Below are 27,084 nucleotides of genomic sequence, written 5' to 3'. Positions count from 1 at the left end.
TACCTTTCATGTACCACAGTGACTAAAGTTAGACCCATACTCAACCTAAGTTCAGAATCACACATTTTTATAGTCATTTTGAGATGTTGGTAACTTACCAAACATGCAACTTTCTGATCTGTCTACTTCATTTATTCTCAATGGTAACTGTAAAATCAAAGCCCACACTGTTTGTACATAAAAGCATCTGTGAATATATTGTGAAATGCATTTAATAGACTTGCAACAAAAAACACTCAGTATGAAATATGCAGGTGCCATGTACAATGTAAAATTCCAGGAGTAAAAAAAAAAAAAAAAAAAAAAAATCTACAAAAGGACAAATATCAGAATAAAGGTTTATTAAATTAAAATGAATAATTTACCATTTCTTCATAAATATATAATTAAAATACTTTCAATTGGGAACACAAAAACAATATAGTTTTGGGCCAAATTCATATATTCTACATCGTGCTCTATGACAATTGAAAACACAATTAAGTTGTAAAGTGCCAACTATAAATTTAAAGACAGCAAACAATCAATTTTCCAGATGGCAAACAATACATTTTCCATTTTGACGGTCACATTAGGACAATTTATTTATCCTTTTCAGAAAACTATGCTAAACTAAGGCCTAGTAGAAATTAAACGCCCTGCGAACTGCAAAGTGCAAAATTGTACCAATGTTAATATTGTTTAATAGTAGAAAGTTACTTCTAAGAATAAATTAAATAGCAGTACAGTATTTGGTACAGTTTAGCCAAATTTGCGGGTAGGTCAAAGTTTTCATTTCATCTAGGCCTAAGTTTCATGGAAAAAACTCTGAATATGACCGTTCCTTTTATTGTGCGCAATTCCTGTTATATATATATATTTTAATATACACACACACATACAAAATGTTCCAGGAAGACATTAAAAAAACATAACTTCAGCAATCAACTTAAAAGTCATCATGTAGTGCATTCTGGGAATAAACCACAAATGTTTTACAAAAAAAATTCAACTGCGGTATAGGACTTTGCATTGCATTGCTTCATCAGAAACTGCTCTGACTGGAAACACTGTCAACTGAGTTGCTTTGTTAGAGTTTTTGTGTGGTTCTTTTTTTACAATTTTGATTTTAGTTTTTTCTTCTGGCACTAGTATTGCCAAAAGATCACATTTCATTAACAATGTACACAGCTCATCCAGGTTACAGTGTTGCTTCCCCTGGGTACACCACCTTAAAATCACAAAACATGTGTGCGCAAACCTTTTCAAAAGTGACTATTGTACCAAGGAAAGTGGCTTCTTATGTACTCACAATTGCTTAGCACAGGAAACTAAAGTATTATCAGAAGGAAGACAGACGGTATACATGGGAGATCAACTGAGCTTTCAAGAATGACCATCCGAAAGCACATGAAAATAAATAAATAAATACCACTCTTGTTTCTGTGCTGTGCTCATCATTCCTCTTTTTGAGCAGGTAGCAGCTTGAAGACACGGATTATGCATTTGTCTTGTCCTTGAGCTCAAGGCTATTCGTCTTCCCGCAGTGACGCCAAGTGGTCTTTCCTGTTGATGAAGACGCACTCGGCAGACGGCGCCACTTCCCGGTTGCGCTCCAGAGTGAGGATGAAGCGGCACATGCCCGTGTTGGGGCAGGCGGAGAACATCTGCGACATTTTGAGACTGTGCGGCAGGGCGCAGTCCAGGTCCTCCACAAAGTGCTTCACCACGTTCCTCATGTAGGTGCCATGGCTGACAACCAGAGCGTGCGCTGCCAGGTGGAGGGCCCCATCCGCAGGGTGGTTGCAGCTGTTTGTGGCGGAGGAACAAGGAGGGCACGCGTCTCCCTCACAGGCCGAAGGCGGGGGCCCGTCCGTGCTCTCTGGACCGCTGCAGGCCAGGTGCTCACTTGCCATCCTCTGACAGAGGGACCGGATGAACTCCTTTGCCCGTGACCTCACCTGCCGAAACAAATGCAGCCCCATTTTTGGTCCTTAGAAAGACTGAAATGGATCAGTACTGGGCAACCGCCTGTTGTTTTCTAGCCTTTTGTAATTTCTCACAGACAAACTGATGGAGAAAGCGTACATGCTAATGATCTGACTAGGGTTATGAGATCAGTTGATCAGAGAAAAGCAGAAATCCATTACAGCAAAAGCCAGAATGCTGATTTTACCAAGTGATCATTTCACAAAGATAAAACTAATAAGGACATTGTGCCCAAGGTTAAAACATGTCCTTACAGATGCCAGTATGTAATGAAAGTAGCTGTTTAAATGGTACTGGAACAGCCCATATTTGTATTTGTTTTGTGCATTACCAGATATTCTTGCTTTAAATGTATGCATGCCAAGAACTTAAACTGATTTGCTATGAAGTTCCGTTATTTAAAACCAGAAACACACAGATGTTTTAGACTTAATGCAAATGTAATTAATTGTTTTAGAGCTCCCTCTCTGTTCCGCTCCATGTCAGTTGTATACTCTACATATTCCTATACCAGTGACTATTATTATTTTTATTACATGTAAGTTAACAATGATTTGGAAAGAAAATTTTCAAAAATACTGTATAATAACAGACTGTTTTGGCTTGGCTTTACTGAATACAAGAATCAGCTTTACTGGTTGAACATCGCCATCTAGTGGTGCAGTGCTGCAGCTTCACAATACTGGGTACAATTATTACATCATGTTTATGTTTAATATAGTATGGATGCAACTCACATTTTCACAAAATGTTTAAAGTTAATTTCTCATTTGTAGGTAGTAGAGCATTACCTAACAGTGACACCGTGACACAAACTTGGAATAACTTCAGCAACATAACCCCCATGTTAAACAAGGGATTCACGTAGATCATTTTTGAATGGACCCATTTATATTTAGTACAGCATTTAGGATCTTGGATCACGTGCTACACAACATACGCTATTTAAAGCTCCCCGTAGGCCAACACTAGCTCCTCTCGTGAGGGGGCTGAAGTACAGATTTTGCGCCTTGCTATTCGATTGGGATATCCCAAATGAGGCCTCTCACCTGGTCCTGGGTCTCTCCCCCTGGAGGTGTGAAATGTGGACACTGCTGCCCCGCCGCCTTGGCCATTTCCTTCATGCTGTTCACTGGCTTCCCTTCTGCGATGCCAAAGCTCTGCAACGGAGGGTGGCAACATCACTCACTGCCAGACAATCCTCACACTGGCCTCCATGCTGCCCTACACAGCTGACTGGTCTCAGCTGCCAAATTTGTAATTCTAGGTATTAGAATATTTGTGTATCCCCAATTACTACATGTCCCTGTAAAACAGCTATAGATACAAACATGACATTGGAAAGGTTTCAGAATAGCAGTAAACAATTAAAGAAACATAACTGAATTGAAACACTTCAATGTATCATGTAACAATTGTTAAATAATTTGTATTATAGTGTTGCTATCCATATTTTCATATAATGTATCCGCATCTCTTTTTAGCAACTTTTAACAATCATGCATCATATACGTTTAATTTGTTTCCTAGAAATTGTGTGTATTATTTCATGAGTTTAATTTTCTATAGGTTACTCATTTTATTTACCATTTGTGAAATTGTATGGGGTCACAGTGCTTAGTAAATGAAATAGATAAATTAAAGCGAAGAGTCTGTGATATTTATAAGGACGAACCAACATGCATAGCAAAGTGATTCCTCAGACTAGTCAAACTATAATTACAACATTCTTAGGTAATGGTATTTAATAAAAAAATGTTAAATTGCTGTAAAGATACTGTATTAAATGAATATGCGTCATCCCAAACATTCGAGTTTGTTTTTTCACCCAGACAATGATTACAAAAGATTGTCTAGCATGTCCAGTCCAGAGCATAACCAAGAGTCTTATTTCAAAAGATGTGACTGTAAAAGCAGGAAAGAAAAGAAAGCTTCAGTGAAGACATATCTCATGACAATAACCCAGAAGCAGGCCAGTGCTTACTCTCTCGCGGAGTCTGGGGTCGCAGATTATTGTGATGCCGGGGCTGTGATTGTTACTCCGCATGATTATCGCAGCTGTCTGAAAGCACAGAAGTGAAACACAAGGGTCATAGCTTTGCCAGTGGGAACTGAATACAGTGCAGCTTGAAATGTATGCCTTAGGGAGACTTTGCATGCGATTGGCCTAAATCACCTCTAAGGGAGTGTGTCTTTGTACTGGGCCAAAACACAGTTCTTGTCCAGGAAAAAGGAGAGAAGTCCACTTATATGTCCTATGCCACTTAAGTGACTATAACACGACTTTCCTTGTTGAGGAAACTCACTTCATGTTCCCCCTATCCCACAGCGAAATAATGATGTCCCAGCTGTCCCAACAGCTTCCTTTAGGGAAGCTACAACAGTGGTTCCTAACCCAGGTCACGGAGGACCCCCTACCCTGCTGGTTTTTGTTTCAGCCGAGCTCTCAATTACTTAATTGAACTAATGATGTCCTAAATCAGAATCAGTCCTTTTCATTATTTTAAACAGTAGGGGTTTAAAGTTAAGTATAGAATTTTATAAATAATGTTTTTAATTGTGTAATAAAGAAAGATGATTCTTTAATCAAATCTAAGCAGATTATTACTTCAATTAAGGTTAAATTAACTAATTGAGAGCTCTGTTGGAACACAAACCAGCAGGGGGTCATCCAGGACTAGGGTTGGCAACCCCTGCTCTTACACCAACAACTCAAGTTCTAGCACACAGAAACTTAACCAGATATCTTAGTTCATCCAGGACTCCTTTCTCTGATGCGTGATAAGCTCTCCAAACTCCAAAAACAGCTTATCTACATATTAGATCATAATTAGTTGCCCAATGTAGTCTAACAGCTTTTCAAAGCCCACCAAACGCACCCTATCACAGAACTCAATCATTACATGAATACATTTTGGCATAATTTACCATTACTTTTCCAGAACATTTCACCACCCAACCTTGTATTTACCATTACTTTTCCCGTCTGGGAAGTTAAGTTAGCAATTTTCTAGGTTTTTCAGGATGTAATGGAACCGTGTTTTCTTAAAGAGGAAAAATAAGAGAAAACAAGCATCTTACAATGGAATTCAGATGCAGCAGTATGGGTTCTTAGCAGACACCCTCATTCAAAGGCAATTAAAACACACAGCTAAAGGATTCCCTCTCACCTGTTTAGCGCGCTGCAGATCACTGGAGAACACATTTGTGAACTTCACATCCTTGAGGTACTGGCCCGCAGCTTCAGCCTGCTTCACCCCCATTTCAGACAAGGGCTCATCCACACCCTGACCTGAATTGGATGAAATCAATAGAACACATCATCAACCTGTAAGACAGTGTCACAAATTGCTCTAGACCAGGGATCATCAGTTCTGGTTCTGTAGGACCAGAGTCCAGCGGGTTTTCCAGCTTTCTTAAAAACACAAATTCCCTCAGAACTGAGGAGAGTCATTGGTTCTATTAATAAAGTAATGAATTGAAGTAAGTATATAGGTACTCCAGTTAAACCACAACCTGAAAGCACTGCAGCCATCCATGACCAGGACTGAAGACCCCTGCTCTAGATGGATTTAAGTAACTTACAGGTTTTAATTATTAATCCATTTCCCTCATCTGAAAATCCCCAAATCTCTCCTATTCGGCAACATGGATGGAACTTTTTCTTTCCAGGTTTGTACTTGCAAAAACTTTGGAAAAAGTTTCAGGGGATTTCATGGGCCTTCCCCACTTCCTATATAAGTCTCACACGTTAACCACAAGTATCAAAACAGGAAACAGATTTAGTGTCAATGGCAACGTTTCCTTGAGTGTCTTGAGAATTGTTGCTGGAGATGATTGAAAAATGGCCCTATACCTGTTTGCATTTCCAGGGGTTTCATTAATTGTACATGAAAAGGCCAGCTGTCCACCCCCTATTATGCAAACCAAGAAGACATGTGGGGGTTGATATCTGCAGACTTATGCTGTTTGTGCAGACTTGTTGCAAATGTGTATATGCTTTTCATGGAAAAAACAAGAGAATGTTTACTCTAGAGAATCTCACCAGGAAAATATAATTATCAACATAACACATTCTACTTCCTTACTAGTATTAGCATGGTGAAGTGTTTGTTTGTTAGATTGTGGCCTGAAGCAGCAATTTTAATGATCATCAAATAAATAAATCCCTTCCGTCTCTTACCCAACTAAGTGTTTTTTCATTAAACTCTCTAACCAAGGTATTACAGGTCACGGTGGGTGAAAACTGATGGAGAAATTCACTCATCATCTCTTTACATGTAAAAAAAAAAAAAAAAATGTCCATATGGAGATTCCACCAATATAGCACCAATGTGGAATAAAGGATATTGCGTTACCAAGCTCAGAAACAGTTAATTCAACCAGATAGCCCAGGTAAATAATCCAGACATCAGTCTTAGTAAATGTTACTTTCCAAAGTCGTGCTGGATCCTTTTTTAAACACAGAAATTACTTTCATCATCCACTCACACTACATAGCCCCAGGGTTTTCATTCTAACACAAAAGCAATTTACCCTTGAATATTTATTGGAAATGCTTGTTAGGGAATTTTGTGTAGTAGATATACCAGCTAAGCTTAATTATGGAGCAGTAAAAAAATGTTTGTGTTGCTGGATAACAGGATCTTGCTTTATAATTGTATATATATATATATATATATATATATATATATATATATATATATTTTTTTTTTTTTTTTTTAAGTGCATGCTCCATATGTCAACACAATGCTAGGCAGAAACAGCCAATCCATGCATGTGATTTTGCAAGACCCAATTTTCCAGCATGAGCTAACTGCCCTTCTGATTCAGCATGGAGTGAAATGTTTCTCCACAGTGGAAAATGAGAACCATTCCAAGTGCAAGCTCATTATAGCATTTTGGTCTACTTTGAAGAACACTAAAAATGTTCAACTATGCACACATGAAATTGAAGGCAGACACCTCCTACTCTCTGACACAACTGTGGCAGCATTACCAACAAACAGGCAGCTCTAGGAAATATAAGTACTCTGACCAGCCTGTAGTTACCACTTCTAAGCGAGGACTGCCATTTACTTCAAGCCCACATACAGCTGCTTGATTCCAAGGAGAGGAACATCTCCCAGAGCAGAAACCGCAAACAACGTGGCAGCACCAAAGCTCAGCTAGATGGTTGTGGTGCCACTTGTTGAATAGTAAGTTATCAAATTCTGCACACCTACCAAAACTGTCAACCCATGCATTCTTTGGCTGGAATATTGGGATGAAGATGGATATTCAAGGCAAAGACAGCTTTTATTAATATAGAGTATACATTCCCCAGACAATGAATGAGCCGAAACAGTCCAACCTGTATAGCAGCTATCAGATAGGCTTAAAGGGCATTCGTAGTTGAGGCAAATTATCAGCAATTGAGCTCAGTTCATTAAAAGCAATTGCAGTTATGCATGAAACATTCCTATAGCTCCCTGATCCTCAAAGGCATCGTGTGATTTAGAAAGCTGACATTTGAGTTGCAACATGCCTGGCAATGCTTTACAGAAAATCATAGCAAATCTAATAACTGGGACAGGACTCTGAAAAATCAGAGCGCGCTACATTAGTGAATTATGAGAATTGTTACCTTGTAGCAGTCTCTCCTTATTGTACCATGTTTCACCACTAGGAAAATGAGAAGGACAAAAAAAAGGTTAAAAAGCGGCAGCTGGTTTTTACATTTGAAAGCAATTCAATTTACTGGTACTTAAGTCTAATTTCTTCAGTATCCAAACCCTTCTTTTTCTGGAACTTAAAAGGAAAACTAAGTTAAATAGCGGATATAAAAACCCATATATTGCCATGACCTGCAAACCTTATAAGTCCAAATCAGGCATTTGTCATGTTTTGACATTACAAAATTAAGATCTGTGTACTTCCTCTGTGTTCCTCAAGCTATGATGTCCCTACAGAAACAAGCGATTCTTGACATTGTAGTCTGGATGCAAAAACTGTCTGCCACTGAGTGCTGCGTCAATTCTAGCATACGAAAAGGAAATGAAGAATGATGAAGCAAATCTGTTCTGCATTCCATTAAATTAAATAATGAATATATATGTTTCAGTTAAATTATTTTTTTGTCGGTGACAGATAGAAAATTGTATAATTTATCATATAGATGTAATCACGTTCGTACATACTTCAGGTATACCATGCTTTTGTACATCATGGGTGTATGGGTATGAGTCTTGCTATTGCTTAATAGTAAAACATATACATTTTGCAGGGTGCAAGCAGGAGCAATAATAAGTAGGGAGTATCTGTGGAGTACAAATGTCTTGCCTCTTCAAAGTGTGGAGTAGGTTGTGTTAATCAAAGGCACAAATAAAACAATTTTAATGTATCACAATTTCTGGTCATAACACACCAAAGTGTGAAAATGTCCAGGAAGGGTGAATACTTCCTCTAGGCACTCCAGCTCACTTGTACACCTTTAATAAAGACGGACAAAATTGTACTGCAAAAGTACAGGTGTTTTTTTCCTGTCAAATTCTTACAAACATGGATGACGCCAGGAATTTGTTTATTTTCTACAGATCGATAGTGTTCTTCTGTTTGTGCACAAGAATAATATAACTGAATATATGTACCAGTTTTTTATTATTATTATTAAAAATACATGTTACTTGTCCTTTTAACTTACAACTAAAGTCAGTAGTATTATAATGCAGTTTAATACATCATTTCGTGTTTGATGTAGGAGGATTTACATCACGTTTCAATATTTTTTTTGTACATTCCTTAGATACCTGCAGCCGAAACCTAGATACTATAGCTATTCAGTGGGACATGCAGCTGAGATCTAAGGTCTCTGCAACAGGGGTCACCAAACCTGCTGCTAACAGAGTCTCAATTCGAATGTAGAATGTAGAATGTAGAATGTAGAATGTAGCCCGAGTTTTTGGTACAATATATAGTATTTAACGTCCCATAATGTCACTGAACGTTTAAAAATATTAACAAATATGAATGTGCATGTACCTATACCATATAACTTGTATAGCGATCTCTTTAACGTAATTTATTTATTTAGAGAGAGAAGATACTATATCACTGCCAACTGCCCATCCCTGCTTTATGGCTTTACTTTTGTTCGGCACAAGGTGTCAAGAAGAATCAAGAAGAAAAACTAAAGGCATACTGAGCAATTCTAGCCGCCAAATCCCAACCCCCAAAATAATAATGTGCTACTACTACTGGCTACAATTAAACTCATGGAGTAACAAGTAGAAACGCGGCATTGTCCTTAATCTAGATCTTCAAGTGACCCTTGACTACCCACATCTAAAATAACGAGTTGCCTGCAAACTACGGAATACATTTATGCTGATCGACGGTAGCCAGTCCTTCGACACAAATACAACCAATACCATACTTCACCAATAACAAGATCATATGTATTGATTCCAATAGGATTTGAAACGAAACCCGCCGCTGCCATTCTTGTCCAGCTCTGGGCTCACCTAAAAATAAAACCCAAGCATATCCCACCGCCTTTGTTCACGTCAGATCCCCTTTCCTTGTAAATCATGCAAGAACAGAGGAGCTACTTACTGTCTGACAATTGTTAAGCCAAATGTGATCATTTTGCAGAGAGGGGAAATCGCAGGGTACCGCTGGTGCTCAGCCACCCCTTGTCTGTGGTGCAGTGCAGGGGCTGACGGAGGGACGGGTCCGACACACACTGCTCTGAGACTATAGGCCCCGCACGCTGCAGCCCAGGCAAACAGACCAATTGTAATAGCAAGTCAGGCAGGGAAGGGAGACAGTCATTGCCAGTTAAAGGGACAGTGTGTGTTACACGTGTATTGTCAGGGTGGATAATTAATTAATTAATTAATTAATTAAAACAACGACAGAGACCAACAATCAACAAATACAAATAGATTTTTTTTACTAACTAGATACATTAAAACAGATCTTCAGCAAGACGTTTGAAGTTTCATTTTCCCAGTGGAGGGGGAATAGACAGGTTGCCATCGTGTGGTAATATATGAAACAACATGCTCTAGATGTTTGGGAGACTGTACTGTGTATGCTGAACAGGCAATTTAAGTTATGCAAACCTATATATAGAGAGAGAGGGTGGGGGGGAGGGGTCGTCTATAATATCTATCTATCTATATCTATCTATATTGGTCATATTATGAAATGTACACCCAGGTTTGGAATACAAAGTGTATTTTGATACCATACAACGCACTGACAATATATGACTGAGGTTCTGGATGGCAGCCCATTCCTGCGAGAGTCCTAGGGATTGTGTTTATAGGGATGCTTACACAGGGATTAGGCAAACATAGCCCACCTATGCTCAGTTGTGTTATTGTCCAGACCATGGAAAAGTTGTAATGCCCTTTGCCCTGTTTCCTTCCATGTTCTAACATACTGCCCTTTCTAGAGACGTGACATGTGTCCTCCTTGGAGAATCGGGATGTTATCTATTGCAAACCATCAGTTGTGATAATCCATTGGAGGAACATCAAACTCCAGGTTAGACCAGGAATATCTGATATCATCCACATTGTGTGGAAGTTTATATAAACACACCCACACCCACCCACCCACAAACAGGGCTGTTGCATTTCCAGGAATATTGTATGGCATGAGAAACAGTCACCCAAGATATAAGGAACCCCTGTATTACAGGATATATAAAGAGCCCTGGGAAAAATATGAAAAGAGGAAGAATTTGCAGGACTCACCTGTGAAAGTTTCCTTGCACCTAACGCTGCATTCCAGGACTACATGCAGGAACAGCTGTTGTGTGTGTGTTTGCGTGCCAAGGAGAGGCCACCAGCTCTTATAGATGACATCACAGTTCCAAAGTCACCAAACTAGCAGGGAAGGGATCAGTGGTGTGCAGTAAACTCAGGATATCCTAGCGTACGCCACTCCACCCAACCAACCATTGTGGTGCTCAGCATGTTTTGTGCCATGCCCTGAGAGCTCTTGACTACAGTTTGCTAGTGCTGTTTCCAGGGTTAAAAAAAAAAAAAAATACCCATCCTTAGGCTGAAATCTGAGTGGAGATTTTATGAAATGAGCCACTTAATAGACCAAAACCTGAGCTTTAAGTGGACCACCCTTCATCATATAACATGTCTGGAAAAAACACATTCAAATTACTGGTGTATAACATAAAGATTCCTTTATTTTTCTATATTTTAATACGGCCCTAAAGAAAGTCTACAAACCTGGTTCTGGAGGTTCCCTGTCTAATATATTTGTTTTATATCTATTCATAAAGACCTTGACACATTTAATCCTGATAATTAAGCAGAATTGTGTTTTGGTAAACAGTTTTTAATACCCAGTCCTCAAAAACCATAGTGACTTTTATCCTAACTGATAAATAACTACTCCCAGTCTTTTATAAATTGATTATTTAGAGATGACCTATACAACTAAAGGCATTTCTTATGAGGTTTCTCCAGTGATGGGTTTATCTGGGCTTCTGTGGTGATTCCCAGTATTCTGGCCAGTAAAGGAATATTAGAGGTGTTTCATGTATGCTACTTTATTCTGTTCACAATAGTGTGTATTAGCAATGCTCAGCACTTCTCGAATTTCCTTTTATGACTTGGAAGTTGTATGAGATCAAGTTAATTCTGTCAGAAGACTTATTCAAAGAAAGTCTGTTAAAAATGCTGACAAGATCCACAAGGCAAGAACATGGGTTTCACTATTAACTAAAGGTGAACAAAGTCTGTAGGTGTGTGGAAAAAACAAAAAGAATTAGAAGTGTTTCAATCATGGTGAGTTTATTGACCTTACATCATGCCTATATCCTTCACAACACTTATTAAAAAAAATCTTTTAAAACAGATCAATAAAGAACTGGTTAATCATATAGAAACTTTGCAATACTGAACACAAACTATCTTTGACATGGACCTATTAACTTTCTACCAGTCCATCTATGACCTTATATTGGGCACATGGATTTTTACACTTTTTGATTCACTGGCCTGAAACAGAGCATATTGGGATACCAGGTAATCCTGCTAGCCACTCCCCCCCTTGATTTCTGGCACTATTTAAACGAAATGTCGACTCTACTGATCTCTATTGCAGTAACATGTAATACACTAAAAAGGATAACATTCCCAGAAAGTAACTGAATGCACGTTAATGCTCTGAAGATTGTGGCAATCAAATGATACAATACACATTCAAATAAATGCTTAGGTCTTATCTGCCTTACAAAATTGTCTTTTAATTCTCTGCAGCATAGGATTTTGTTTTATGCAATACTTTTATTCTTAAAAAGAAAAAGGGTCTTCATTATGCACCATGAAAATTACCCAGTATTTGGAGAAATCTCCACACACAATGAAGAATTAGGGGTTGCTCTGTTTCACCTCCACGCCTAATTCTTAAAATAAGTGTACTCTGGAAATGGTAATTCATTCCGCCAGGCTCAAACGGTTACTCAATCACTACTCCCCCTTCCTCTGACATATCCACACTCAATTCATAACTACAGCATCCTTAACTTTCCCCTGACCCTATTTACATCAACACCACTTCACTTTTTTTTTGTCACTTAAAAGGAGGAGGAAAAAAAGGTAAGAATAAAATTGAATTGATATGGCATTACACTCTTTAAAGCAGACGTTTATTGAACAGAGGTTGTGCAACTGACAATGCTTGAGGTACATGGTATGATTATAGTGGAGGGAAAAACAAAACTGAGCCCGATTGTTTTACTGGCAGTTTGAAACATCATGGGATGACAAGGATTTACCAGTGATAACAGCATCATAGATAAAGCAATCAGGGTAGCCTGTTAACTTTGTCCTTTTTTGCCCTATGGAGATTTTCCCCAATTATTTACACAAGCCGAGAGTGAATTGATCCAAAGCCAAATTTCGGCCTTGCATTTCTTTAGCTATCATTTAAATGGATTCTGCAGGGAGTACAATGGCCTGGAACTACAGCTGTTGTTGGGGAATTCAAAGTAGAAATTATCTCTGCACAATTCACAAAGCTACAAGAAAAAAAAAAAAAAAACTCTGATGGAGATTCACCAAACCAGCACTGTATCAAACCTGCATCAATCAATCTTAATTGATTATTATTATGGCTGTAAAAAAGGGCTATTTATTTGATATTATTATATATTTTTTTATTTGTGAATCAAAATTTGCAAGGCTGATGTTTAGCACCGTTAGTATTTATGATATGCATTGAATGGCTAGGTCTCATGTGGAAAGTTTCCATTTTAATGCCCATTCATTGGGGGGATTTGTTTGTTCGTTCTGTTTCCCTTCCTCCACTATATTTGAGTCCAGGTGGGAGCCGTGTACCTTTCTTCATTGGTAAAAAACTTTTTTCGTCTCTGCATCTCATAGCAAGAAAACAAACCAATGAGTCAATCTGTCCTTCTGCTTCACTATTAACGGTAGTACTAGGCTCCCTTAAAACTGCGTAGTTGTGAGGTATTGTGAGAATGGGAACTTTTTTTTTGTCCAGTAAACCTGAGGTAAATATATACCGCATTTCCAGAATGTGACAAGAAAAGAAAGGAAAGGGGAGGAAAAAAAACACATCAGAAAACAAAGACATGCTATTAGAGCAAACTGTACAGAGCATTTCCAGTCAAACACTTGTTTCATGATCTTCTTTCACCATCTACTTCAGTATTCTGTTTTTTTAAGCAGTAAAATAATTATATAATACAAATGTTTATAAAATAGCAGCACACTCAGTGAAACATCACAGCTAAGTACTGTTAATGTGTATAAGAATTAAAAAATCATAGCTTTTTAGCAGCGCAAAAAAAACAAAACAAACAAAAAAAACCCAATAAAAATACAGATACTTTAACTTGTTATTACAACCTTGTTTGCACGGTTCACTTTGGAATATCTAATCCCTCAAAAACCCCTCTGTCATCCAAACCCCCAACCCCAAATCAAACCAAAATAAAAATTAAAAAATTAAAAACTGCTCACCCACTTGTTTTCATAGCAACATCCCATACAGAACTAACATATAGGCCCTATGTTTAGCCTATGGTAGAAATGTATGATCCATATACTTTAGTCTGTAAGCCATGTATTTATTGTATGTGTTGAAAATATATGTTCAGCAGATTCATATCTCATATGAAAAATATAAGGAGCATACAGTTCTTCCACATATTAATGTTTCTTCCATACGTGTTAAATGACTTACAGCCACCTAAAAGACAGACATAAAAGCCTTGCATTTTATTGCTGTGCCCACCCCAGATAAGTTGGCAATGTTTTAGTCTTCTCAAACAGCAACTCCATTTAAAAATTAACTGTTTATTTATAATCACTAGTACTAGTCATCTGGCTGAGAAACACTGTGAATTAAAGATGGATTGGCATATGATGGTGAATGATTGTGTTTTCAGAAGCATTGAAAAATAAATAGAGATTCCCCACAAAAATTGTTTTATCCAGCAAAAGCGTTTTCTATGAGCGCACCCCCCACCACCCCCCTTACAAAATGGAACAGTTAATTTTCTTTAAAGTTGACGCCAACTTATGCTGGGGGGTGGGAGGGAAGGAGAATAGTGCCATCTCACTTTCCTCCTATTGTATTGTGCAAATTGAGATGTTCTGGAGCGTAGTTTTTATCAATTTATGAACATAATTGATCCAACACAGTCAATTTCAAGTAGCAAAAGGGTGACAGTTCAGCTCAGCTCTCAGTAGTCATCTATGCCCTGTCCTGATTTTTTAACAGTGAAGTTCCAAGCATAAGTAACATTTTAGAGCTGTCTCGAAGTCACAACTACTCCTCCAGTTGACTTTGGACAGATTCCTTTGCAAAACTCAACTTCAGAACATATGAACTTGCAATAAGAGTAAGAAATACTGCCACGCAACCTTTTAAAGAACAATTTTGTGTGAAATAATAATTCAGCTGGTATTAGAACATGTGCAAAAAAATCCTAACAAAAAGTTCCTTTTTTTTCTTTTTCTTTTTTTTTTTTATGTACACCATCCAAGTGACTTAACCATGGAGCAGACAAAAAAATTCAAGTAAAATTAATAAACTTTATTATTTGATTAAAAAAAAATCCCAAAACTAAAACAAAAAAGAAAAGTAAATTAAAATTGCGAACCTCTTCAGAAGCTTTTTATTTGTTTGCATTGGCATGTAATAGTTTATCTCTTTATGATATTGTAATTATTATTATTTGTTTTTAAATAACATGAAATGTTCAGACTCTTCTCTTTTTTTGGAATGTTTCAGTTGGAATGTCTTCTAGAACAGGTGTTACAAATCACTAAAACACCTCAATCTATCGCCATGGGAACACCTGATGTGGGAAACCAGCCCTACAAAACTAAAACAAAAAAAAACAAAAAAAACCCCAAGCAAAACAAATAAACAAAAAAAAAAGAAAGAAAAAACTAAAACAAAAAAGAGAACATCATCATCCCTACATCTCCCTCAGCAGACTTTCAAAAACCATTCCATTCGTCCCTTGGGAGTTTGGTTCAAAGTGCTTTGCTAATGAAATAGTTTACAACAACATGTGGACCAAAGTTGTGGACTTGGCAATAATGAAAAGTGTTCCACGCTTAGAAAATGCACCTTTTGTGAAGAAAAAACAAACAAACAAACAAACATAAAAACTTGGCAGTGTAAAGTCTGGTTTGATTTCCACTGCCATTCAATTGTGCATGATCGAAAATGGTCCAAAACAAAAACAAAAACAACAACCTTAAAACAATCGAACATAGACACACTCAACACAAACATGTATCAGTTTATTGCAGGGAAAGACCCTGGGACTGTAGCTGTCTTCTGCCTCCATTCCCCACTTCCACCTTCTACCCCAGCCACTGCCTGTCAACATCTTTCCCCTCAATCAGCAGCATGCAGTGACATGAACCGATGTGGGACACTACCACAATTCCACAACTTATCTTAAATAACTATATCCCTCTGTAGCTTTCGCTATTAAGATCTTTAACCTCTGTCTAATTCTATTGAGATTCTATTGCTTTGGGCACCGTTGTCCATTTTAAGCCAAGCCCAACTGACAACAAAACAAAACAGAACAAAATAAAACAAAACGGTCACCTTGATTGGCGACTTGGCAGTGAAACATATTTTCTCCATTATACAGTACTCCCTTGATAGTACAAGCCACTTGCTCTACCCCTGGCAGTGGCCAGGACGTTAGGACGTTAGGACATTAGGTGCCATTCCTCTTTCTTTGAAGACTGCAGGCACCCCCTTACTCTTCCCCTCCCTCTTTTATTCAAATAGCAACATTGACATATCTACCTAGCTCACTGTGGAGTGAGTGGGCTCAGCCCCCTCAAAAACTAAGGCACCGCCACGAGTGGCTGCTTAGACATTTTCGAAAGAGAAGTATGTGAGTGGAACACAATAACACAGGTGCCCTAAAAAGCAGGCAGTAGAAGCAACCAACTCTCCGCCAGCCAAGCCCTCCCACCTCCTCTCCTCTGCCTTACCTAACACGCACACGCGCATACATACACTCTGAAGCAGCTATTTCCTGACACAAAAAAACAGACAAAAAAACAAAGCTTATTGGAGTTAAGATTTTTGACGAAGCATTCACTGTGACAGAAGTAGTTGCTTAACACAAAAAATAAAATAATAATAATAATAATAATAATAATAATAATAATAATAATAATAATAATAATAATAATAGATTCAACATTCTGTATTAGATCCAAGTTGTTCTGCTCTGAAAAATGGTTCCGCCATTAAGGAGCCTTTCTGTCTGTCTGGGACCGTCCCCAACTTTTTCTGAAGACTATTGCTTTGCAATTAACCTAAGCTGAAAAACTGCTCCGTCATGTACTCACTCACGCACACACTCACGCACGCACACAAACACACAAACAGTCCAGCCTAGATATCTTAGACACACAGAGGAAATATGTGTTGAACACTCCATTTACATCAAATGGAAACACACATGTGTATGATAACAGTATGCTTGCGGCACAAAAAAAACTAAACAAAAATGTAGCCCCTATATTGATCCCACATATGTAGACTTATATTTCTTCAGCTAATTTTTTATAAGCTTTTGTAAGCTTTTAATTTTTTATGTTTTTTTTTTTTTAAATATATCTTTATTATGGATATACAATTAAAAACAGTGAATATGCAAAATATTTAATCGTAGGTTTCCCTTCTGTAAAACATAAGATGCATAATTGATCTTTTTTTTCCTTGTTTTTTATTATTTTTTGTTATTTTTTAAAAAGTTTTTATTTTCATATCTAAAATAGCTTTGATTGTGATCTATATATGGGAGCCCTTTTTATTCTTATTTTTAAGTACAGTATAAAATAAGGCCTTTCTAAAAAGAGGAGCAAGCACACTTTTGTTGTAGGGCATTGGTTTGTGTTGTTTTTTCATTGCTGTTTTTTTTTTAAGTTTTTGTTTTTATTTATTTTTCCAGCTTGGTCCTCCAGCAGTTTCCAAGCAGTAGGGCTCACAGGTTGATGTCTCGAACATCTGTGGGTGTGCTTGCCTGGTCCACCTCATCCACAGCTTTTCCAGGTCCTCCCTGCTCTTGCTGTTGCTGCTGGCGAACCTGCCTTAGGTTGCTCACAAGTACCGTTTCGATTTGCTCCTGACAAGCCTTCAGGCAGTCCTGGAACAGAAAAATAAACAAGAGAGACTTTGAAATATGCAGTTACAGAAACAACTGATTTGCCTTGAAATGTGTAATGTTGTTGGGTTTAAAAAAAATGTAAATGGAAGACTCCAAACACATCTCTCTCTCCTGATTCCAATACATAAAATGATGTAAATATGCAGAGATTTTAGAATTGTCACGACTGAATTCAGAAGTCAAACATAAACACCTAATTATTAGAAAGTTATTTTATTTAATATAGAAGACCAGACTAACATCAACTCCAGTAAAACAATAAGCTTTTGAAGGTGAATGTTTACAAAGTTAAAATGAAGCAAGCCTAATTGTAAGTAACTAAGACTGCCTTCTAAAAGGGATATCTGTGACACCAATTCAAAGGTTTGAATGCTTTTCTTTCCTGCCAGAGAAACAGAGATGAACATGTAGAATTCAAGCGAAAATGCACAGAAAAACATTTCTCGGAAAAAAGAAATCCAAAGTTCACTCTCTCTTGGCTCTTAATAACCTTGGGAAAGAGAAAAATTGAAAGAATGTAGCAAGTACTGACTTGTGACAAAAACAAATAAAACAAAACACTAAAGTCTTCAAGCAACATTCAGCCAAGGAGAGATATTTGTCGCAGAAACTAAGTATACTCTTGATAACAACACTGTAGGAGCACATTTCAGGAAAGCCCAACATGGAAACTAAGCTCCTTTGAATGGTACCCTTGTGAAATTCAGAAAATTAAAAGAAATGAAGTTAACTATGGAAAGGCCTGGCCTAACCACCTAGCTGCATTGGTGGGAGAAGCTCAGGTGGGTTCATTCTGAAGCAAATTATGCAAAGTCATGTGGTTCAAGCTAATTGTCAGCTGCTGATTAGTTTTCTGGATTTCAAAATGGCGGAACAAACATCTTGACATGGAGAACGATAATCAAAAAAGCAATACTATTGACTGCTGTCTCCCACTTCTGTCAGTACTAAAACGATCTTGAGCTGCCAGGTAGAGATTTAGGCACTTAATATTTTGTTGGGGAAAACGGCGTCTCCAAATTCCAAGCGGACCCCGCCTGAGCAGGTGCCTGCTGAAGCCTGTACAAGATGACTGAGCCTTCTCCTCCACTATTCACTATCAGAGTGAGTCATCATGGGAAGACAAGAGCCTGGTTACACAATGGGGATAGGAGCAAACAATGATCACTCCTACTTGGGCATTATATGGGTTGCAGTGGGTTAGACTGATGTGGGTATCTCAATTTAAGGAGAGCTGAGGCTAAAATAATGTTATAAAAAGACATTTTGAATTGCATGTTAGATAGAGAAAGCAATGTTTTTAAATGTGCAGTAAATAAAGAGAGAGAGAGAGAATTACATGTTAAGTATTTGGAGGCATATGAGCAATATAAGTAAAATTACACAGTTTTGCTCAAAAGTCCCATGGTGGAATGATACTCCTAAAAGTTCGTCCAAACCCAATTCTCCTGATTGACTGGCAACTTAAGAAACCTGGTATTAACTTAAGAAAGTCCTGATATTATAGAGCCAGGTTGGCAGGTACACTAGAACCATGTAGGATGACCACTGTGAGTTTAGCAGGCTGTGCCAGGCCCATACACTAGCATGGAGCAGGCCAAGGATTACATCAGCCTTTTGGAGCTGAGAGCTCCTCGCCGGCCTTTTAGCATGACAAGGAAAAACTAGGGATTACCAAAACTATGTTAATTATCTCCACGTCTTTTACAATACATAAAAGGAGTTTAACAAGACAGCAGCCTGCAGGGACCACCTGAGCCCGTTTCCGCTCACATTACAGCTTCAAAGAGAGAATCAGAAACTGAGACTCTCCCAAGAATCTATACCCCAAATGAGCCATTACTGAACCATAATGGATGGTTGAAAAAAGAAAAGAAAGAAAAGAAAGAAGCAGCACAGTCTAGCAGACAGAACTGGAACAAGGGGAGGCCACGGGGGTTACAGGTTACTGGGGTCTAGTTTCGTGGTCCAAATTCAAGACTACCAATAATTAGGGAGATGAACGCCACCTGGTGCACTGAAAATGAGCTACAGCCTTCTATGAGTAATTATAGATCTCTCCCCTTCAATAGCACCAAGGCAATTGTGGCCGCCATGTATATACAGTCTGGAATTATCAAGGAGAACCAGGCAGTGGGTTTAGCTTTTGTACAGCTTGTGGAGTGGCGAGCATACTTTTGAAATTTACAGCTAATTAAAACATGATGGGGCACAGTCTGAGCCCATATTATGACTGCTTTGATATGAAGGCCAAGCTACGCTGATTGTGTAAACTATGAACTAAAACTGGCATGTGGGTATTGTGTTTTACTTGGAGTTGAAGGAATGAACTTGTATTTTGCTACTATATGTGTTTTTCCATGTAGATACATTAAGCAAAGAGAACAAAATAACCTACCTTAAACACAATTCCAATACCATTATGCATAATAGGAATAGAGGTGTAATTCCTATTCAATTCATATTGAATGTTTATAGTGGGAAACTAAGCATATTTTCATGACACATTCATTTTCTAAAGTATTTCCATTATTCAACATTAATTATCCATGAACAGCCACAGGGACTAAATATCCTTATGGGAAATCAATTATTAAAGTGTATACTAAAGCTATAATATAGTTTTGGAAAAACACAAATTAAAACCAAATATGGCTCCAATAAAACATTTGTCACAAAAATTTCACTATCCAATATTCAACCCATAATGCATCAATATAATACAAGATTTTTGAGTGTTCTTCGAGTATAAGGAGGAAGACTCTTCTCTGAATGGGTGGTGCCACATTATCTTTTAGGCTGTGACTTAAGAAACGAACAAAATTAAAAGAAGCCTCATAAGCTGTCCCAAGCTTCCCAAGAAGATGTGGTTCATTAGTCATAAAAAATAAATTCCTCCAAGAAAATTAACTAAAGCATAAAACATGTAAAGGAACTGCCTGTGTCTTACCACAAGAATGCAAGCTCTTTTTTCTTAAAAGACATTCCCTCCGCTTACTCTTTATAGAAACAGTTTGTATCCCCTGCCAAAACCCAGAGGCTTAAATCAAGAAATGTTAATAGTTTCAATGTGTAACTACTGGAAACATGAATGTATTCTTCATGTTTAGACACAAGCTGAGTTTCGAAGACTTACATTGTGAGCTCCAGTGTCCATTCACTAGTAGGACTTTTGTGCGTGTCAATGTGCTTAACAGATCTTGATGGGTTTGGGAGAACAAATAGGTTGAACCACCAAGATTAATGCTACTTTTTGAGCTACCACAAAAAACACACTTCCTTTTACTCTGTTGTTGTCACACCCTAAAGATGAAGCCACGCAAACTCTGAGAATTAGTGGGGACAAAATTCTAGAAAATAAAATGATTTTGATGCCACGACTATCTCTGCATGACTTTTACTCAAAACAGTCAGCAACAGTCAGTATTCTGGATTACGACGTTTGTTTTGCTCTACCAGATTCAATGTATGAAATCACATACATTAATTCTTTGCTTTTACTTTGTAAATAAAAAAATCAATGCCGGTCTAAAAGTAAAAAAAAAGTCTCTAGACTTGTACAGCCTGCAAAGTGCACAGAAGTGTGTAATCTTTTAATCTGCCACTGTATATTCCAGTGCATTTTACATTACAATAGCGGAACCCGGTAATCTATTACAACAGCCTTAGTTTTGACATCTACCTCAATAATCGGCTACAGTTATCAGCACACTTCTTGCTGAACCGCAACCTGTCTTTGCATGTGCCCCGAGTTAAATATTAAAACTCACATGCGCCCTTGTGTCACCTTTAAATGGCTGCACCAGAGGCAGCAGCAGGGACTGTATACAAGTCTATGGGGAATTTCCATTGCTGCTGTATGAATTAAGCGAATTAAGTCATTCAAATGCGCTCTACGGAAGCTCCGCCATCGGTGAGACTCAAATTGCCTGGCATTTTGCTTGGCTCTCACTGCGAGGTAATGTGGGTGAGATCTTGTAATGATGAAGTTGAAGTAGGCTGTACAATTCTAATTTAAGAAAAAGCACACTAAAAACCATCTCTCTCTCTCTCACACACAGAAACACACACGCTCAGACACACAAAAGCTCCAAGACCCACTTCTCATTCAGCTAAAATATGCTGCCTCAACTTCCTGTGTGAGCTGGCCTGTTCTCAATGGCACTGGAGAGCTACCTCCTATTTCTGAATGGGACTCCGGGGCAATCCAGAAGAAGGCCACGTTGTGAGCTGCATCCCCCTCATTGTCACTGGGCTTGCCTTGCGCTGATTGGGGAGAGCGAAGGTGGTGGTGGAGGATGTGTGAGTGTGTGTGTGTGTGCGTGTGTGTCTGTGTGTGTGTTTGTGTGTGTGTGTGTGTGTGTGCGTGCGCATTGCTGCTGCTGAGAGTGAAAAAGATGAATGGGCCTACTGCCTGCTGCCAAGTCAAGCATAGACAAACTAGGAAACCGTCTCATTCTTCCCATTTCCCTTTGAGGCTGTTTTGTCTGCCGCTTCCTTGCATATGAAATGCGGCCGCCTGAAACAAATAAGACAGGATAGCAGGCGAGAGCGAGTCCTGTCACATGCTTCCAAACCACAGGCATTCGACACCACAAAAGCTAAGATGGTGCCCCAGGGGGGTTAGGGGCTGACTTACTTCATGACTGGCCTGCTAGCTTTCCATATTCTTTAAACACTTAATCAACCCCCTCCCCCACGCCAAGTCCACACACATACCCATAACCACCTCTGTCCCTTAGAGTCTTTCCTGTCGTCACCTTTTGTAACAAGGGGTTTGTGTGTGTGTGTGTGTGTGTGGGGGGGGGTGGGCAGTTGTCACCATGTGTGGCCTTAATATCTCTTCCAAGATGGAGGATGTCCGAGAAATCAGAGATTTCAGTGTGGCTGACTGGGTAGACATTTGCAAAGAAATATGTCTCAAAAACAAAGTTCCCACCTCTATCTTTATTCAGATAGGGGACCCCGAACTGAATAGGACGTATTTTCCGTGTTGCACTGCTGCACAATCAGTCCTCATTGTGGACCCCACAGGTTTTCACATGTGTGTTATGTGAAGGACCCCCTGTATACTCTCCCAACCACGGCTTGTTAATATCCAGGAATTTGCTTTAGACTTTGGATCCTAAGGCAATAACTTATTCCTGAAGTGGAATTTGTTCACGATTCCAGTGCTAAATCTTCACCAATCACAAAGTGATATTTCCCACGTTAGGTCGTCTCCCACGGATTAGGCAGCGATGTGTTAAGAAGGCATCTGGAAACAGGGGGGCAGCAAAAGGTCAGGCAACCTGACACTAGCTGAAATCCTTGTTTACTTTTACACTGTGGTCGTTTCCTCTCCCTGCCAAAAAGACTTCTTTCACATCGCTCTAAGCACCATCAATGCCACACGACTGTCACCGTTATAGCATGTGTGTGTGTGTTTACCTAGGAGGGGGGGCTGCACTGGCTTCCCAGCACCTACTCATAACATAAGCCTCTGAAATCTCCAATCTCCACTTCCTCAAACTTCTGAGGCTTTTAATTCCTTTTCAAGATCACATGGTTGTCCACAGGTCATTTGAACACCACAAGCCAGGGGAATTCAGTATGAGGAATTTACATGCCACCTACTAAGGCCTGTTGTCAGAGCCTCTGTTTCAAATTAAAAGGAGTTGTTCCCCTTCCCCCACTACTCCTATACTCTTACAAAACACAGGCCTCAGCTGAGCCAAACCTCTCCTTGTTTAGCTCTGCTGAACACAGTACCAGGTCAACATATAGGAGGTATAGGAACCGTATGTAAGTGGCCTTCATTTATGAGAGGAGGCTGAGATTGGAGATGCTAATAAGAAGCAAATGCACGCTGTTCCTTTAAATGCTCAAAAAGGTCCAGTTGGGATGGGTAAACGTCCCTATTCTTTTTATTTAGACTTGTAGCCAGACTTGTAAAGATTTGTATGCCATCTGTCCATTACTTTATCAGAAATATTCTACTGGCTGGTGAAGGGAAAGGAGTGACTTATAAGGAGGCGGAGGTGGCAAAATCTATTTTCATGGTTTCTTATTTTGTTCCCTTTGAAGATTATGCCAAAAAGAGAGAGGTTGACAGTAACAATACAGCTAGATAATCAAAACCTGAATGCTTCCTAGCAATGGTCAGTCAACATTAAAGGATACATTGATCATTCACCCCCGTCACTGCATGTCAACTTTTTTCACTGAATGATACATTACATAACTGCAATATCAGTTCAGAACCATTGCACATAATTTTAGAGAAAGCAAGTGAAGTATTCTCAGAAGAAAACCAAACAAAAAAGTGCTGCTTACCACTTCTGTGTTGGTAATTTTGGCAAGTAGTTCTGTCAAGTTGTCTCCCCACTGTGACCGTTCACCATCATCGAGCTGAAGGCCACAGATTGCTGCACCAACACTTCCAGTTGCTATCATTGATGGAGGGTACATTGCAAAGTTGAAATCTGTGAAGAGTCCAGGACAAAACACATTAATAATGCAATTCTGAGAGAGTGAAGGTGAGTGTCTGGATAGTGTGAGTTTCTAGGCCTCTAGCATCTGCCTGTTGTCCACATCCTAAAAAACAACTGTACATTTGGACTAGCATTCACATTGGACTTAAACCAAGGTTTGAAACCAAGACAAATCTGAGAAAAAACACTAGTTTTCCAGTAATTTTAGATTCGCAGTATCTGACATATTCATCTCTGTCTTTTGGTTGGCATCTTTATCTTTAGTCTAAAAAAAAAATGTTTAATTGATTAAAGGAGACTTTTCAAGAAGGAAATAGGAGAGGCAGAGAATACATAAGGAAAATATCTGTATGCAATGTCCGTACATTTTACCAATTATAAATAAACAAACTAACAAATAAAATCCAGACAGAGGCCTCCAAGTATTCAGCATCACTCATTTGTTCTCCCTTCTTAGTTCACAGAGGAATGTAGCTGAGAGCAACTTATCCTGTTATTGTCATGCCCTCACAAAAGCATGGCACTTCCGACATAAACAGAGCTTCAAAAGAATATTTTGGACGACGCTCAATTATAAAACACACAAGAAACATAAGACAGTTTACAAACGAGAGGAAAATACCATCATGCACTTCTGTCATGTCAAATATGTTTGTGCTGATCGAATCATCAACATTCCTAACAGTACATGAACACAAACTTTGACTGACACGTCATGTCATCTGGTTTTCAAGACACGCTTTCAAAGTTGTGTTCTGAGGCCCTGCTTTCTATGTGAAATAAGCTTGGGGTCTGTAATAAAAACAAAACAAATACAAAACACTGAAAATAAAAATACCTACACACTGGAGCCTGCACTGCTTTTCGTAGTCTCGCACAAAAGATGGTACACGTATCCTTTCAGATAAGGCACGGTAATCTCTGCGATAAATAATCCTGTTTTTTTTTCATTAGGTTGCTGAGTGGGCCTGGTAATGACTAGCCGAGGCTAATGAGGGTTCACTTGGCTTGTAAATGAGTTGAAAAACACCCCCTCCCCAATCCACCCCCTTTTCTTCCTTCTCCTAAGTAAATCGTGTGCTCCCTGAAAAACTCCCAATCTTGGAAGGCAGAATAAAGAGCCTCAGTCCCCCTGCCAATGCCCACTGCTGTAGGTCCTTTTTCCACGTGTGGTCACAAGAACGCGTCTGAAAGCCCAATAACCTTGTTAGCTCCCCTCACTGTCATTCATAATGCAAATAAGACAGCTTGCGAATGGGCCAGGATCCCGAATAGCGACTGAAACAAAAAAAAGAAAAAGAAAGAGAAAGCTCAGGCTTTTCCCCAACGTCTGACAGCCTTCTCTCGTATTGCTCTAGCTTCTCCTCCGTAACAAGCCCCCACGGCTTTGGCCTCTCAATGGCACACATGCCTGGCCTTTGTTGCAACAACAGGCAGTGATTTGTATTAGTGGCCTCCTATTTTTAGCATATTAATTAAGTGCCGCAACTGGCAAGGCAAGTGTCGTGGTCAGGAGAGTGTGGCACCATTGTCTGGAGTCATCACCTCATCTCGCGCAATTGAGAATCGTGGCCGTGACCCTTTTGCTGATATGGAATGAACCCGACAGCCTCACAAAAGACGAGGAGGAGGAGGAGGTCCCTATTCGCTGCACATGATTTTCCCCTTCGTCTCCAGAAGCCTGTTAGAGGAAGGTAACGTTTTTTTTTGTTGTTTTTTTGTTTCGGTGTAGAAAAGAAGCCACTCACAGTTGCTGGGCCACCTAATGGGTTGAGTACAAGACGCAGGAATAAAAAGCCCACAGATTAAGATATAGCTATATTCAATTACAAAGCAAACTGTGTGTGATGATTCTAAAAGGGATTTCTTTCCTTTTTTCATTTTTTTTATTATTAATAAAGTTCCCAAAGAGGTACCCTTTGATAGCCATGGAAGCAGTCCTTCACGGCCTTTTTAACATTCAGTACCAGGCGATTTTCTCTTCTTGTGAGCCTGTGTTGACAAATAAATGAACTTATTATACACCTCTGTGTCAGGAGCTGGGATTCAGCCAGGGAAGTATTTATTAAAGACAAGCCTGAGCAGCTTGGAAAAATAAAAGATAGAAAAGCAGCAGTACCATGTAATTCACTGTATCTGTGTGTGTATGTGTATATGCTTTAAAGTAATTATGTCTGAGAGTCAACTGAATCAACTGTGAATCAACTGGTCTGGGCATTTTCTCATTGAACACACTGGAAAGTTAACTACCTAGCTGGATTCACTTTTCACCCAATTGCTATAAATAGAGAGTGTGTGTGAAGAATTTAGTGAGCGAGACAGCAGCCTCATCTCCATATTAACTGATACAAACATGAGCTGTAACTCCTGAGTTGTGGGAGGCTGCTGGCTGTCCGCAGTACTGATCAGGAATCAAACCTGCATCACCAGGCTCAAAGAGCAGTTCCCTTACCACCGCGCCAACTGATATACAACTTAAATATGAAACCTATTTTACGTAGCCTGCAGCCGTCGCTTCCAGCTGTTGTGACTAATTGTATAAAACGTAATTATTGGGGTTATAGTCTCAAATTAATACATCAATTAAAAACATACATTATAATAAATAATACAAAATAGTTTGTGTGTGTGTGTATTTATATATATTCATATAGCCTGCCTACTATATATACACATATGTGTGTTCTATGGCTCTACAATAAGTGAATGCACTCAAGGTTACAAATGCTCAAGTGGAGAGCGTATAATGATGGGGGCGAATTGTCATCGGGGATGAATTGTTATAGGGATGAACTGTTGCGGGGACCAATTATCACGGTGATGAATTGACGTGTTCCCACCCAAGACAGGTCATAGGAGATATGACTGAAATGGATTAAATCCTAAATTGCATAAATAAAGTCAATCCAAGTTCCTATTTCAAGACATTAGGAGCCAAAGGGAAACTAA

General features: G+C 38.9%; 2 protein-coding genes across 3 annotated transcripts in view; both read right to left on the bottom strand.

Annotated features, from left to right (window-relative positions):
* Positions 1 to 324: 324 nt before the first annotated feature.
* LOC136771891 (fructose-2,6-bisphosphatase TIGAR B) lies at positions 325 to 9,688 on the bottom strand. Of its 2 annotated transcripts, XM_066724448.1 has the most exons (6): positions 9,562 to 9,688; positions 7,595 to 7,632; positions 5,139 to 5,260; positions 3,953 to 4,030; positions 3,018 to 3,128; positions 325 to 1,940 (listed from the first exon to the last, which is right to left on the bottom strand). In XM_066724448.1, exons 1-6 carry the CDS (start codon positions 9,591 to 9,593, stop codon positions 1,509 to 1,511), a joined length of 813 nt encoding a protein of 270 aa, XP_066580545.1. In that variant the 5' UTR covers positions 9,594 to 9,688; the 3' UTR covers positions 325 to 1,508. The 2 variants fall into 2 exon arrangements, with proteins under 2 accessions (XP_066580545.1, XP_066580546.1); XM_066724449.1 differs by lacking the exon at positions 7,595 to 7,632 and having other exon boundaries at positions 9,562 to 9,636.
* Positions 9,689 to 12,606: 2,918 nt separating this feature from the next.
* The window catches only part of ccnd2a (cyclin D2, a), a 30,323-nt gene continuing 15,845 nt past the window's right edge, over positions 12,607 to 27,084 (bottom strand). The window contains exons 4-5 of the mRNA XM_066724447.1: positions 23,978 to 24,126; positions 12,607 to 17,641 (exon numbers count right to left, since the gene is read on the bottom strand). Of these exons, the coding sequence (XP_066580544.1) occupies positions 17,480 to 17,641; positions 23,978 to 24,126 (311 nt within the window). The 3' untranslated portion in view covers positions 12,607 to 17,479. The remainder of the gene's footprint in view (positions 17,642 to 23,977; positions 24,127 to 27,084) is intronic.

Source organism: Amia ocellicauda, chromosome 15 (assembly GCF_036373705.1).
Source record: "Amia ocellicauda isolate fAmiCal2 chromosome 15, fAmiCal2.hap1, whole genome shotgun sequence".
In the NCBI taxonomy this organism is placed as follows: domain Eukaryota; kingdom Metazoa; phylum Chordata; class Actinopteri; order Amiiformes; family Amiidae; genus Amia; species Amia ocellicauda.
The sequence above is the reverse complement of the archived record's forward strand: the minus strand, read 5'-3'. Positions and strand labels throughout refer to the sequence as shown.